This window comes from Festucalex cinctus, chromosome 14 (assembly GCF_051991245.1).
Source record: "Festucalex cinctus isolate MCC-2025b chromosome 14, RoL_Fcin_1.0, whole genome shotgun sequence".
Lineage (NCBI taxonomy): Eukaryota > Metazoa > Chordata > Actinopteri > Syngnathiformes > Syngnathidae > Festucalex > Festucalex cinctus.
Window position 1 is genome coordinate 1196517 of NC_135424.1, and position 14430 is coordinate 1210946.

Below are 14430 nucleotides of genomic sequence, written 5' to 3' on the forward strand. Positions count from 1 at the left end.
TGTCTCCCATTTGCTACGCAGGTGAGGATCATTATCAGGCTTCTCCAGAGCTGGCTGATTATCTGTCATTGAAATCAGCTGCATATACACACACACACATATATATATATATATATATATACATATATATATATATATATATATATATATATATATATATGCACAGAAACGAAACTCGCAGGCCATTTGACCTCCACACGAAAGAAAACGAGACGTTGCCATCAAGTCTCACGATTTATTCTTCATTTCTCATTTCCATGTTTCCTTTTTGAAGACAAGCGCTCAAGAACATGTTTATACTTTGCTCCAAACATTTCTAAACATATTTTTCCACTTTTATTTTTTGTGTAACAGAAGAACAACAAAGTAGTTTGAATACTAAGTCCTAATAATTAGTGGCATCAGCACAAAATCTAAAAAAAAAGTGAGCCTCATTCAACTGAGGTCTGGTCTACAAAAATACATCCAAATAGACGTTTAGCTTCTCGTTGACACTTTTTCATCCGACCGAACATTTCCTGAAACGTTCACAAGGGTCGTCATTTTAAATTTTTGCCCACTAGTGATGTTAGCAACCGACAACGTCACACTTGTTAGCAATATAGGTCAAAAGTTTGTCAGCATCACCCGAGAGATTGTTTGTGGTCGGTCGGGGGACATGAAGAATATGAACCAATTTTTGGTCTTCAACATTTCCATTTTCCGTTTGTCACATGTGCACACAGTAAATTCTCTAGTGCAAATTTGACTCGATTTTAGAAAGGGACCAAATGGACTTAGTTTTGCGTAAACGAACGAAGATTTACACCAGGAAGAGAGTAAAATAAATAAATAAAAGTCACTCAAGGGTCAAGGTTCGAACTCACGACCTTCATCTTGGGAGACTGCCACACGACCACCTGAGCTATGCCCCTCCTATGAGTTTTGAGTGATTTTTTTTCTCTCTCCAATTCTTTATTTTACTCTCTTCCAAGTGTAAATATTACTCTAAAACTGAGTCTATTTGGTCCCTATCTCAGTAGAGTCAAATGAACGACAGAATTTATTGTGCAGGAAAGCGACAGAGTGGAAGTTTGTCTCTCTACTAAAGGATCTGTGTCACTTCACGAGGTCCTGAGCTATGCGCTTGCTTGAAATATGCAATTTTGTTTTCAATTCCGCTTCACAATAAACTTGAGCAAACTGCTGAACAGCGTTCGCCGTTTTTAAAAAAGAAAAGAAAAAGACGCCTCGTACAGTATCTTGCGAAGCAGAAAGAGGTGTCACTCGTATCTCGGGGCACGACATTATTTTGTGATTGGCGAGTAGTGACTGAGTGAACGAGCACAGCTGATGATTTGTCAGTTTAGTTTTTTTTTCCCCTTCAAAATGTCAGCTAGAACAAGACCTGCAAGGGCAAGGCCGCCGGGTGGGGGGGCGCCAGGAGGCCCGGGTGGTGCTGACTCAGCATGGGGTGGAACTCCGTCGCCAGGGGATACGGCGCATCCAGGAGATGGATGGCCGGCGAGGCCAAGAACGATGGCGGCGGAGGCGGCGGGGGGTTTAGCGCGAGGGGGTGGGGGGCGAAGGCTGGCAGCAGGTGGGGGTACGAGGGGAGCGGGAGGGGCGGGGCCAGGAAGGAGAGGTGGTGCTGGATGATGGTGTGATGGAAGGAGAAGGACGACTGCGGAGGCGGCGGCAGGAGGAGGGGAGCCTGGACGGGGAGGCGCCCCGGAGGGAGGCCGCGGGGGAAACCAGGCATCTTCTCGGGGGAGGCAAATTCCGCCGTCGTGCCCGCCTGGCACCTCCTGCTCGCACGCTCGTCCTTTGCTGACGACGTTTTGGTCGTCTCGCCGTCGCCAGCAGGGTTTTCGGCGTCCCCGCGAGGCACATTCGCAGATTCGACTCTTTGGACGTTTTCATAACGTTTCAGAACGTTTTCATAAGGCGCGACGCAATTTGGGCTACGTCGCCCCGTGATGTCATCAAGGTGAGACGATTGGCTTGCGTCGTTAGCATCCTGACACGCTTTGTCCGTCCTGTCGGGTGACAAATGGTGCAGATTTGCCTGTTGACGTCCGCATTTGATGACGTTGTGATTGTGAGTGGCGTCCTCAACGACTTTGCTGTCGACGGGGTGGACGACGTTGTTGTTAGCATCTGGACACAATATTCCGTTAGCATCCCGACATGCGCGATCTGTCCTGTCGGGGGCGAAGTGGTTTGGATTAGTCTCCTTGCTGCTGTTTTGATGTTCACATTTGATGACGTAATCATGAGAAGGCATGTGGGCGGGTTTGCAGTCGACAGGGTGGACGACGATGTCGTTAGCATCCTGACATACGTGATCTCTCCTGTCAGGTGTCAAGTTTGGATTTGACCCTTTACTGTTTCCTTTGCTGGTCTCTGTCGAGTCCAAAGTTGTGCTCAAACTACAGTGAAAAACTCTTCCAGTTTGTCCTGGTCCACTTTTGCGTTTCTTCCCTGCGCTGCTTTCCGGACTTTCTGTCCACTTCCTCTTGCCGCCGCTTCTGACTTCCTGCGAAAGATCCCGGCAGGTGAGCGTCGTGTCCGTGCATCCTGATGGGACGCTCGTCTCGCTTTCCGTCTTTTGCGCCTCGCCGGAACGATTTCGTCCCGCCGCCGTTTGCCCAAAGGGAAGAGGGACGGGGCTAATCGGCGCCTCGTATGCCGCTTGGCCATCTCGAGACGGCGCGAGATGGATTTGGCGCTCGCACGCTGCGTCTCGGCGGGGGGACGAGACGGCGCTAATCGCTGCCTCGCACTCGCTCGCCTCCTGAGCTTTTATCTGGCTCAGATTCTCGCCGCCGTCATCTTCCCGCCCTCGCCTGTCTGCGTCTTGATGTTTGCGGGCCGTCCCGGGGTCGCCCGTAATTGCGGGACAGCGTGGCGTCCGGATGGAGGGACTAATGGCGGCGTTACATGCCGCACCCCCGCGGAGGGGCTTTGTGACGGCGGGACCCCACCCGGAGGATGATTGCGGACCGCCGCCCGCGTTCACCTGCTTCCGGAGATTACAGCCATTTGCGGAAAGATGACATAATAGCCCGTCGCTCGCCGCTATCCATCCCTCGTCCCCCTTCGGCCTTTTCTCGGAACCTTCGAGCATCCGCCGCGCCGCCAGATGACTTAATAGTCGCTTTTCCCGCCTTTCCTCCATTCCGGCGTCCTCTCGTATCAACCTCGCCATCTCACACAGACCAGTTATTATCGCCCTCCCCTTCTGCTTTTTCTTCTTCATCTCCTCTCCTCTTTTCCTTCTCCCCCTCCTCCTCACCCCTCCCCTCTTCTTCCTCCTCCTCCTCCTCAATCGGGCACGGTTGGATTTCAGAGCGACGGCGCCGGCTTGCTTGCCACCTTTGCCTGTGCCCGCCACTTGCCGGGGATTTCCCGCCTGTCCGCTTTCATTCTCGTCCCGGCTTTCATCCGACTTCACCTCGCCGCCGCTTTGCCGCTCGCGTTGGCAGCCGGCGCCTTTGATCGCCGGCGGCTTTATCTGCCCGCCCGCGTGCGCTCGGAAGTCGTACAGCAGCGGGTTGACGCTGTAGGACAGCGAGGGCGCCGTGCGGGTGTGGCGGACCATCTCCGAGGGCCACAGCAGGACGCGGCTGTCGTCGCGGCTCACCACAGGACAAAACGCCTCCTTGGGCCGAGCCGCAGGAGGTCTCGGTGGTTGTTTCGGACTCAAGTCTTCGGCTTGTTTCTCCAGTCCTGCTTGTTGGAGCTCACGTAGCTTTTTGTCAGAGGTTTGAAAGTCAGAACCTCGACAGCCGAACGGTGCTGATGGTCCAAGTGGACCACCGCTGGTCACACGATGATGAGTGGGCGTCTCTCTTGCATTGATTGCTTGGGTTCCAGTCCCACTTTGTTCAGCTTTTAGGGTTTCAATCTCACTATCGCCACCATCTTGGGCAGTTCCAGTCCTACGTCCACCTCGGTCTTTGGTCCCTGCATCACATCCACGCCAGTCTTCTGCTCCAGTACTGCAACCAACAGCGACTTGGGCTCCATCACAATCTTTTACATTGATCTGGACTTCTGTCCCACTTTGACAAGTAACTTGGCCGGCAGTCCTGATTCCACCACCATCTTGGGTGGTTCTAGTCCCAAGTCCACAAGTAACTGCAGCGTCTTGGGCACTCGTCGTACATCCTCCACTGGTTTGGGCTCTCATGACACTTTGATCGATTAGTTGGACTCCAGTCCGGCTTCCGTCATCTTGGGTGTCTTCAGTTCTCGTCACAGTTTGACCACAATCAGAACTGTCTGGGACATCAGTTCTACTCGAACCTGTGTCTTCAGCTCCAGTTCCACTTCCAGCACTGTTCTGGACTCTTGTCCTTCCTCCGACATTGATTTGGTCTTCGTTCCCACTTTGCATTCCAGTCAGCCTCCCACCACTTACTTGGACATCTTCGGTTCCATTTCCACCACTAACTTTGGCCCCAAGCCCACTTCCACCTCCGTCTTGGTGGCGGTTACATAAAGACAGCGTGGCATTCACGTCGTCATCCAGTTCTCTGCTCAAAGCCGGGACACGCGTCGTCTTTTGTGCAACTTGACTCGTCGTCATCTCGCCGTCTCGCGAGCTCCGCCCGGCTTGGATGAAGATGGCGGCCGAGCGGTGCAGGAGAACGCAGCTCCTCTTCGGCAGTGAGAAGCAAACGGGGCGCCCCCTGCTGGCGACGGAGGCTTTGTCGTCACCGGCGGCGGGGACGTTTTTGCCGCTTAAGAAGCCGGGGGCCCAAGGGAGCTTGTTGAAGGCGCCGCCTTGGCCGTTTTTGCTCGCGATGTCGCCGCCGTTGGCGTCGCGCTGCTGGTACGCCCACCGCGGCTCGCCCAGGAGTCGACTTCCCAGCGCCGCGTCCAGCGGAAGGAGCAGCGAGCTTTGAGGATCTGTTGAGGAAAGAAAGATTACAAGAGAGATTACGTTGACGCGTCAAAAGCAGCAGAATGAGTCAAAGAAAAAAAAGGAGGAGGAGGAGGAGGAGATTTGAGGGCCGTTTACGCAACGTGGCTGCCGGGCATCACTTTTGTTGCTCGTCACACATCACAACGTGACGTTGCGAGCGTGGGACGCCATCGAGACGAAAATGGACGCGCTGATGAAGGTCGAGCTTCCTTTAACGAGCCTTTTATGACAATCAAAGTCCGATTTTCTTTTGTGGCGCCGTTAGCGAGACGCTCGCTCGTTTGCAGGATTTGCTGAGGGAGGCGAGCGTGCCAGTCTTCAATGGGTGACCTCCTCATAAACGGCTGCTTCCTCCACCTAAACCTCCTCCTTCTCAAACCTCCTCCTATTCCTCCTTCCAATTAAACCTCCTCCTAAGACTTCTCCTCCTCCTCCATTGTCCTTCTTCTAAACCTTTGTTTTCCCTTCCTCCTACTTCTAAGTCTCTTTCTAAGCATCCCCTCTTCTTTTTTCCTCCTCCCAAATCTCTTAAGTCTACACTTCTTGCTCCTCTTCCTGACCTCCTCTTCCATTTAGACCTCCTCCCTAAATCTCATTCAAAAAGTCCTCCTCCAACTCATCCTCCGTCTAAAGTTCCTTCCAAACATCCTCTGCCTGCTTTTGTTTCTTTCTCCTCCTCAATGCATTTATTGAAAACGAACGTTTCCATGTGTTGAGAAAAGGCCATTTTTTTTTTGCCATTTGTTTGAAACGTCCACTTTCATTTCATTTCATTTTTTTGTATTTTTATGCACGCAAAATAATTACAAAAAACTACACCTCAAATTTGAATGTCACCATCTCCGTGTTCACTAAACGTGGACTTTCTCAGGTACGCAATTGAATGATATTCAGCAACTGGCAATGTTCCATCAGCAAAAATGTGGCAGGAAGTTCCCTCAAATGGATTCCTGTTTTTTTTCTGTTTTTTTCCCTCCGTCAACTCTCAACTCGGAGAAGACTTAAAGCTGCCAGCATAGCGACGAAGGGCCCCTGCACTCTCGTTTTCATGACAAATCCTCAACATGATCATCAAACTTTCACACCACATTCCACATTGAAAACATTTGTGAATTTTTTTTTTGGCAGTTATAAGTGGCGCACATCTGTGTCGCGTACCTGCTAACGATTTGATTGAGGCCAATTTCCCGAGTGGGAGTTTGTCAATGAGCGAGTCCTGGAATTGGCCCAAAAATGTGCTCGCGTGGGTTTGCCGCACGCATGCGTGCGTTTCCTCCCACATTCCCAAAACATGCAAATTAGTTGCAATCAAGACGACAGATTCTCGCCACAGGTGTCCATGTTGATTGCAAAGACGCGTTTGGCTCCATCAGAGATGCGCAACCTTTTAGAAACACAAAATATTCTTCAAGGGATGCTAAGCTTTCATTATACTTTTTTTTTTTTTTTAAATAGGGGAAAATCCTGGAAAAAATCCAAAATATGGGTGAAAAAAAAAATATCTCTATATTTTTGAGGGGGTAAATGGCTCAACTGGCAGGCATGTCTTATTTGTACTTAAGTTGGGCCTGAGTAGGCCTAATTTTGTTTTGTTTTTTTCGGGGGGGGCAAATTTGGAATTTTATGCCACACAAATGTTTTTGTATGTCGTAGTTTTCTTATGATTCCATTTTCAACCATCTTTTTTTCATGTTGCCGTGGTTCTTCTTCTTTCTGGCAAAAGTCAGACCTTCAAAATAAAAGCATCTCATATAATACCACATTTTAACCAAACGTTTTTGGCCACATGCGGGCTTATTTAACTTTCACAATCAATTTTTTTTAAAAAAAGCACAAAATTGTTTGCGTGACTGTTATACTGGCATGCTTTTATATTTGAAAGACAGATATGTATTTCTGTGAATATTTTACTTTTCTACAATAATGAATTGGACTTCCTACAGGAAACAACACTTTGGATTTAGTATGATTCACGTTTGAACTTTCAGGACCGGATTCATCGTGAAAATGAAGGTTCAAGTGTAACATATGAGGACACGAGCGATAGGAAATGGAAGATGTTGACACTGGATGGATGTGAGGTTGTGTTTGATCATGTGACCAAGCGTTATCAAGTATGGAGGATCTCTTACCTCTCCCCAGAGCTGCGTCGCCGTTGTTGTCGCCGTCGGCGTGGACGTCGCTCCACTTCTCCATCGCACTCGCTGGCTCCACCGCCACGGTGGTGGAGCGGAACATGGGGCCGCAACCCGGAGCGCTAACGGGAATTGGGGAGGGGATGAGGAAGAGAGCAGAAGCTAGAAATCAATTTGGTCACGCTCGCTCTGGCGCAGCAGCAGCAGCAGCAGCAGCAACATTTTCACATCCTCGCACGGGAACAGGACTTTCGCCTTCGTTCAATGAATTCTCATAGCAGCATGGTGACCTAGTGGTTCACACGTCTGCCCCGCTCACGTGATATTCAGGGTTCGAGTCTGGGCTTGTGAGGAGTTTGCATGTTTTCCTTGTTTGGGTTTCAAGAATTGTAAGTAAACCCAAAGTGCAAACTATTGTTTGTGGCTGTATTACATGGACAGGATTTTTTTATTTTTTATTTTTTTGGGGGGGGGGGGGGGGGGGTGACGCAACCCCCCCAATGATGTTCTTTCCGAGCACACGAAGGGTTAAGCTGTATTATTCCGCAAAGCTTCTTTGAAATTCTTGCCTTCATGCATGGATTCAAAGAGTTTGATTTGTTCCTGAGGGACGACTTTCTGGCAGAGGCGAGTTCTTGTTGCGTCGGCGTGCTCCGGTTGGGACTCGCAGCTCGGAAGGGGGGGGGGGGGGGGGGGGGGGGGGGGGCAGGTTGCGTTCACGGACGGCGGGCGCTCGGAAAATACGGCGCCGGCTCAATACATCCGCCTGCACGTTTTGAGCACGCTTGCGCATGATTGTCACATAGTTTTACTTTTGATAGTTTTACCCATACGGCAAGTTGCTAAGCCACGCCCCTCACAAACTGGCCAATCACAACGCAGCACAGAAAAGAGTTTGGCAAAACTTTTTTTGTGCTCAATTTGACTTTTAACAGGATGCTAGCTTGCGTTTGTCCTGCTCACCAGTGCTCCTCCGCTTTCTGCTCATGATGATGATGATGATGATGATGATGGAGCCTCTTCCTCAGCAAGCGCTCCTCCCGCCGCTCCTCCTTGCGCCTCCTCTGCCTCCTGCTGCAGGCCAACGCTCGGTAGAACTCGCGATGCTTCAGCTCCTTCAGACGCTGAAATGAGAACCGGCGACGTTATTTTCCGTGACATCGCCGTCATGCGGGTCCGAATCGGCTCCGGCGTTGTTGCCATGACGACGGCGCAACAATCATCAGCAGAGGACAACGAGTCAAGGGCAGAACATTGGAAAGTTACGAGTGTGCGTGTGTGAGTAGACTAGCGCTGAAAAATAACAAGTGTGTACATATTTGCTGGTTTATCAACAGCAAAGCTTCATCCCGTCTGTAAATGTGCGTGCGTGCGCTCAAGTGTCGGCTTTAGTGGCGTCCGGCTTAATTCCGGCAGCGAGCGAGCGAGCGAGCGGGCGAGCGAGCGGGCGAGCGGTCTGCGGCGCCGAGATAGCGACGAGCGCTCGCAAAGAATCATCACCGCGACAATAACGGACACTACATCATATACACCAATAATAATCAGCAGCATAAAAAAAAAAAAAAAGTTGTGCAGCTTCATATCACCGACAAACACGGACAGACGGGAGAAACACTCTCAAACTTTTAAGTACTTTACTTACACAAGGTGAGTGACGTGCGTGTCTGCGTGTGTGTGTGTGTTGCGCAAAAAAAAAAAAGTTTCACCACGGATGATATTTGTATTATTTATTTATAAGACTGTCAAACATTCTCTCAGTCACACAACACAACTCACATTCTGAATAAAAGTTGATTTTTTATTTTATTTTATTTATTTTACTGGTGTATTAATTTCATTTCGTATATTTATCGAAAAAAAATGTCAAGGTCAAGAATTTTGCATAAATTATTTTTATATGTATTTTTATTCCATACATACATTCCAAGAAAATTCCCTTAGGATTTTTACCAGTTTTTAATAGTTTTTTTGTTTTTTTTTAATCGATACATTCAAAGAAAATATGTTTTCTAAATATATTTTCTTTAATTGATATTTATTGTTGTATTGGATTCCATACATAAATTCCAATGATTTGTATTTATTTTATTCCATACAACAGTTTTGAAAATACAAAATCAAAACCGCAGTATTGCAGTAGTATTTCTTCATTGTTTTTTGCCATAAAGGTCATCAACGCGTCTGAAGTCAAGTCATCAAGCTGCCATATTATACAGAATACAAAGTCCCATTTCATAATTTGTTATGAACGCATACCGCAAAACATGCGGCGCACGTGTTGCGCAACATCCGAAACCTCCGCCAGCTCCTTCTTCTTTCCAACTTGGAACAAAACGAAGGCGGAGGCGGCGGCGATGGCGGAGGCGGCGGCGATGGCGGAGGCGATGGCGGAGGCGGTCCCTCCCTTCACTCACCTGCTTGTGGTGATGGTCGTAGGAGTTGATGTGGTTGTCAAACTGCTGGTGGCGCACGTATTGCTTGTCGCACAGCTCGCAGTACAGGCTGGAGGCGGCGTCCTCGTCCTGCACACACCAACGCGCACACGCAAAGTCACTTGTTGTGACGTGCTGATGCTGTTCTGGTGATGGAAAAGAATACATCAAATAAAAAACAAGCGGAAAAAGTCACGATGCGAGGACGGTGACTCACACATTGTTGGGATAGAAAAAGAAAATAGAAATAAGCCGAGCTGAGAGTCAACCAACACAAACGTGAGTCAGTGCAACGACCACGACGGACGGATGCCGGCCGCGTTATTGAATGTGCGTTCACACGTGTGGAAATATCCAAAATGCGGACAAATAATAATTTTTCATATGCTTTTCATCTTTCACTTTTGCTGCTAATAAGCGAGGAAATGCCAAACTCATCGTTTTCTGTAACAGTGTCAATAAAGTTTCATTTCTTTTTTTGCAAGTGCATAAAGAATCACTTGATACATTTTCATCAACATTTACTACTTGATTTCTTTTGAGGCGCATCTGTTACCATGACGACACATATTGGGTGAGCAAAAACATGCACACAAACATGTCATAAACGTGTCCTGTTGCGCGACCATGTGCTCCATCTGCCGAGTGCAGGAAAATGAAAGAGGGGCGGGGCTTGTGAATGATCATCCTCACTAACGCCAAATGTCAAATATGCTCATACCCGATCGATATCGATCACGCCGGAGCTTTTCATTTTGCTTGCGTCTGCGTGGCTAATGGAGCTTTTAATCGCAACTATTGATCCACAGTCCGAGTGCCTGAGTGAACACGCGCGCGCACATGATCTACATTGCTACGTTTCATATCTCTCACTCACGCATGCACACGGTTTAGTTGCACTTCAAAATCAGAATGAATTATGATTTAATAATTAACTCATTTTCACTGAAGAAACTGCTTTCACTCTCGGCTGTTTTACTGGATTTGGACTCTGATTTTGCAAGGTCCACAGAATATTGTGTTGGAACCTACCAAAAGAAAGATTAGAGTCTCTTCTTTCATCAGGACAAAAAATATATATTTGTATTTGTTTCCATTTTGCAGTAATTAGCATTGGAACACAGCTAAGTTTCGTCATTATTCACAAACCAGTTGAAAACACTGGCAAAAAGAGCTTGTTTCAACATGGCCCTGGTTGATCTCTTATACGCTGCTGCCACCTGCTGGCCGTTTTTTGTAACAACTACTTTACGTGACCTCTTCATGTCAGAAGCTGCATCAAAGACTTCAGTATTCACTGGCATAAGAAAACATTAAAAAATAAAATTAAAAATTAAAAATACGTCCTTGGCGGTGCAGGACAAAGTATTAAAAACGTATACATTAAAAATTCACCGTATGTTTTCTCCCTCTGGGCTCAAGTCTCTGTGCGAACGGTCGCCGTGGAAATCCATCGCTCGCTTGCTCGGACGCGACAGACGGAAGGCGAAGCAGAAAAAAAATGTTGCCGCCGTCCCGCGTCCATTACGGCGGGAAAGCGGATCATTGCGCGAGCGGCCGTAATTGCATTAAGTCGCGACTTATGTGGCTTGATTGGATGGGATGGAGCAACATTAATGGCCGACTTGATGTGGCATTATTGCATTCTAACAACGCGGCACGAAGTCGTTTGTCAATTTAGAAAGAGCAAACATCCCATTTGCATGATTCCTGCTTTAGCATGATGTCGTTAAAATGGCCGCATTAGCCGCAAGCGTCCATTTAAGGCCTCGCCTCAATTAAAACGTATTCGGGCATTCAACTGGACGGATTGTTTTGTTTGGACGGCAATTCGACTGGATTATAGAAGTTTCAAAATAAAAGATGCTTTAGTCATTCAATTCCAAACTGTTTTTACATCCACACAAGGCAGCGGGATGTCATTTTGACAATTTTGTTTGTGTGTTTGCAATACATCAAGGTTATTTTAGTTAACAAAAAAACTAAAATCATACGACAGTATCATTAATGAAATAAAAATAAAAAATAAGTGAAACTGCATTTTATGTTTAAAAACCCCCCAAAACAAAACTATAATTATAGCAAAAATGTCCTTTGTTTTAGTATTTGGTAATTAATGTAATGCATGAACCTTTGGGGATGATTTTAAATACGATTTAAAGTCGATTTATTTTGATATTAACCGGAATAAGGGCGTTTGAAAGTACACAAGTGACGTCACCTAGCAACAGCCAATAGAAAAAAAAGATGTGGTGTTTTTTTTTAAACATTGTGCACAAGTAATACACTTAAAACTAATAATGAAACTAACTAAAACTAAGCATATATTAAATAACTGAAAATAATACAAACTAAAAGAACCACCTTGAAAACTAATTAAAACTAAATTTAAAGGGATACTTGACTCATTGAATAATTTTCAGCAGTGAAAAGTTCATTTTTTTATCGACAATGAATTTGATACCTTCATTTTTGTGTGTGTACAATTAGTAGCTTTAAAAAGTGATTTTTCTATACTTGCTGTCGACTGATGATGACATCACGTGCTGACGAAGTCGGTAACGGCCAATCATGGCTCACCTGTTTTCTGGGTTTGGTCAGCAAACTGAACCGTGATTGGTCGTTACCTACTTCCTCAGCACAGGTGATGTCATCATCAGTCGACAGCAAGTAGAAAAATGACTTTTTAATAAAAGCTCTTAATTGTACATGGGAAAAAAATAATGACATTATCAAATTCATTCTGAACAAAATATTCACTTTTCACTGATAAAAAAAAAGTACCCCCTTAAAAAAAAAAAAAACAACAACTCAAACCGAAATAAAAAATGACCTAAAATGAAAATTCTAAAACTATAATAGTCCTGGTTTACATCATCATCATAATTAATATTAAACTGATGCGTATGGTGCTAAGAAAGTAATCTTGTATTTGGAAGTACTTGTGACTTGTAATTGTTCCACAAAGTGAGCCCACAGGAAGCTCAAATGGGTGCCAAAAACTTTTAATGAGCACGGCGAGAAATGTATTTAATAATCCATTTGAAGCAAGTTTTTCCCGGAAGGATTGCGATCCAAAAGTGACCTGAAAGCCGACTCCAAACGTTCGACGCGCGTCGGATGTCTCCACCTCGTCTGATAACTCGCTCGTCTTTTTCTCGTCTGCCGCTTTGATGCGCCGTGTTTGCGCTTTTAGCGTCGGCTGGGGCCAGAAAACAAAAACGGGGATCGCGCGCGAGCGCTAATGTTTTGTAGCCAATTAGCCGGCGGTGGAGTCGACTTCGACGCCGACACGTCTCACCGCAGCCGTCAAGTGGAAACAAACGATGTCGGATCGTGCAACTCATCTGGCTTTTGACGCGGCGTGAAGCTGCGAATCGACAAAAAGTTTTCGACGACTACCTGACAAACGTGCAGACGTTCCATCGGAGTGGAAAATGAAGGTTTTTTTTTTTTCAAAAGCGTACTCGGACTCGAACGCGACGTCGACGTGCAGCAGGCGGGACTGAGTCAACCTTGGCCAGCATATGGCCGGCAAAGCTGTTCAACGGGCCTGCGCCGCCCGGTCGCGGCAAGCCCCGCCCCCCTTCGGACGGATGGGCCAAAAAAAAATAGGACGAGATCGCAGCATTAAATCCGGAATGATATCGCAGAAATGAGCCGCTTTCCATCCGCAATCAATACACGTCACGTCACGACTGCGAGGGAGGAGGACGAGACACAGATTGCGCGTGCGTGCACATGAACGCATGCGCTTGAATGTGCGATACTGCAAAGACTGGTATCAAATAGGGCTGCACAATATATCGAAAAAATACCGATATCGCGATATTGGCCCATGCAATATGCATATCGCAAAGACATGCAATAAGTTTGATATGGAATTTGATCTGAATTTGACCAGTCAGCCGCTAACTAAAACGTGCATCAACATTCAGTAGTTGAACATTTTCAAGAGGTCATTACAATTCATTAAGACTACATGAAAAAATGTCATTCTTTCATTCGATGATAAAAATATCATTTCTTTAGATACATGTTAAATATCGCAATAATATCGATATTGTTATATTCGACAACCTTATCGCATGATCTTCCATGATCATGCAGCCGATATCGATATATCATTTTTGAAAATGATGGTATATATTGATGTGTTTTTTTAATTAAGGTAGCTGCATCATTGAACTGCTTAATCACAAACAATTTTCAACCTTTAACTGTTTTCCCTTTTTTAAACAAAGGACAAAATTAGGGACAAAGTTTGTTGATAAATACTTGAAAATACGTTGGTACTATAACATTTTTTTTTCCCAGCTTTCTTAAACTCAGTGCACAAGTGATTATCATAAAACAAATTTAAACAAATTCTTCATCATCAAGTACAAAAAAACGTAAAATTCAAAACAAAATGTTAAAGATTATCATGCAGCAAATATAAAAAAAACAAAAACAATTCAAGTACACTACTGTGTGTGTTCTGGGCAATCGACGACAAAGACGAGATGCTGAGTCACGTGACGTCACGATTGTGTTATCGGTTGACCAAACCACAGCAGTGCATCAAAGAGCCAAACTGAAAGTAAACCACTAGATTGATAATTATAAGTGCCGGTATCGATTCAATATCGATAATGACTCGGCATCGGTAATATCGATATTTGCATCGATCCGCCCACCACTAGTTTATGTAAATGTGTAAAGCATGAGTTTAAAATGACACGTCGGTGCTAATTTCCGTTAGCCTGCCGATAGAGTTTTGCATTGTATGTTAGCATTCAGATACGAGACGTTCCGTAATATATGCTTTGAACTTTTTGATGTTGAAATATACAAGACTTGTCTGTGATGCCATTTTTTGCGAGTTGACGGTCGAGCGTCCGCGTGTGATCCAGACCTGAAAGTGATCTTCTCAATCGCATAAATACACGCCGGCGCGACATTTGCGAGC

At 46.0% G+C, this 14430-nt stretch overlaps 1 protein-coding gene across 2 annotated transcripts in view; it reads right to left on the reverse strand.

Annotated features, from left to right (window-relative positions):
• Nucleotides 1-221: 221 nt before the first annotated feature.
• The window catches only part of LOC144001526 (uncharacterized), a 45197-nt gene continuing 30988 nt past the window's right edge, over nt 222-14430 (reverse strand). For both annotated transcript variants that reach the window (XM_077495909.1, XM_077495908.1), the window contains exons 5-8: nt 9462-9569; nt 8011-8171; nt 7045-7169; nt 222-4896 (exon numbers count right to left, since the gene is read on the reverse strand). In XM_077495909.1, the coding sequence (XP_077352035.1) occupies nt 1376-4896; nt 7045-7169; nt 8011-8171; nt 9462-9569 (3915 nt within the window). In that variant the 3' untranslated portion in view covers nt 222-1375. The remainder of the gene's footprint in view (nt 4897-7044; nt 7170-8010; nt 8172-9461; nt 9570-14430) is intronic.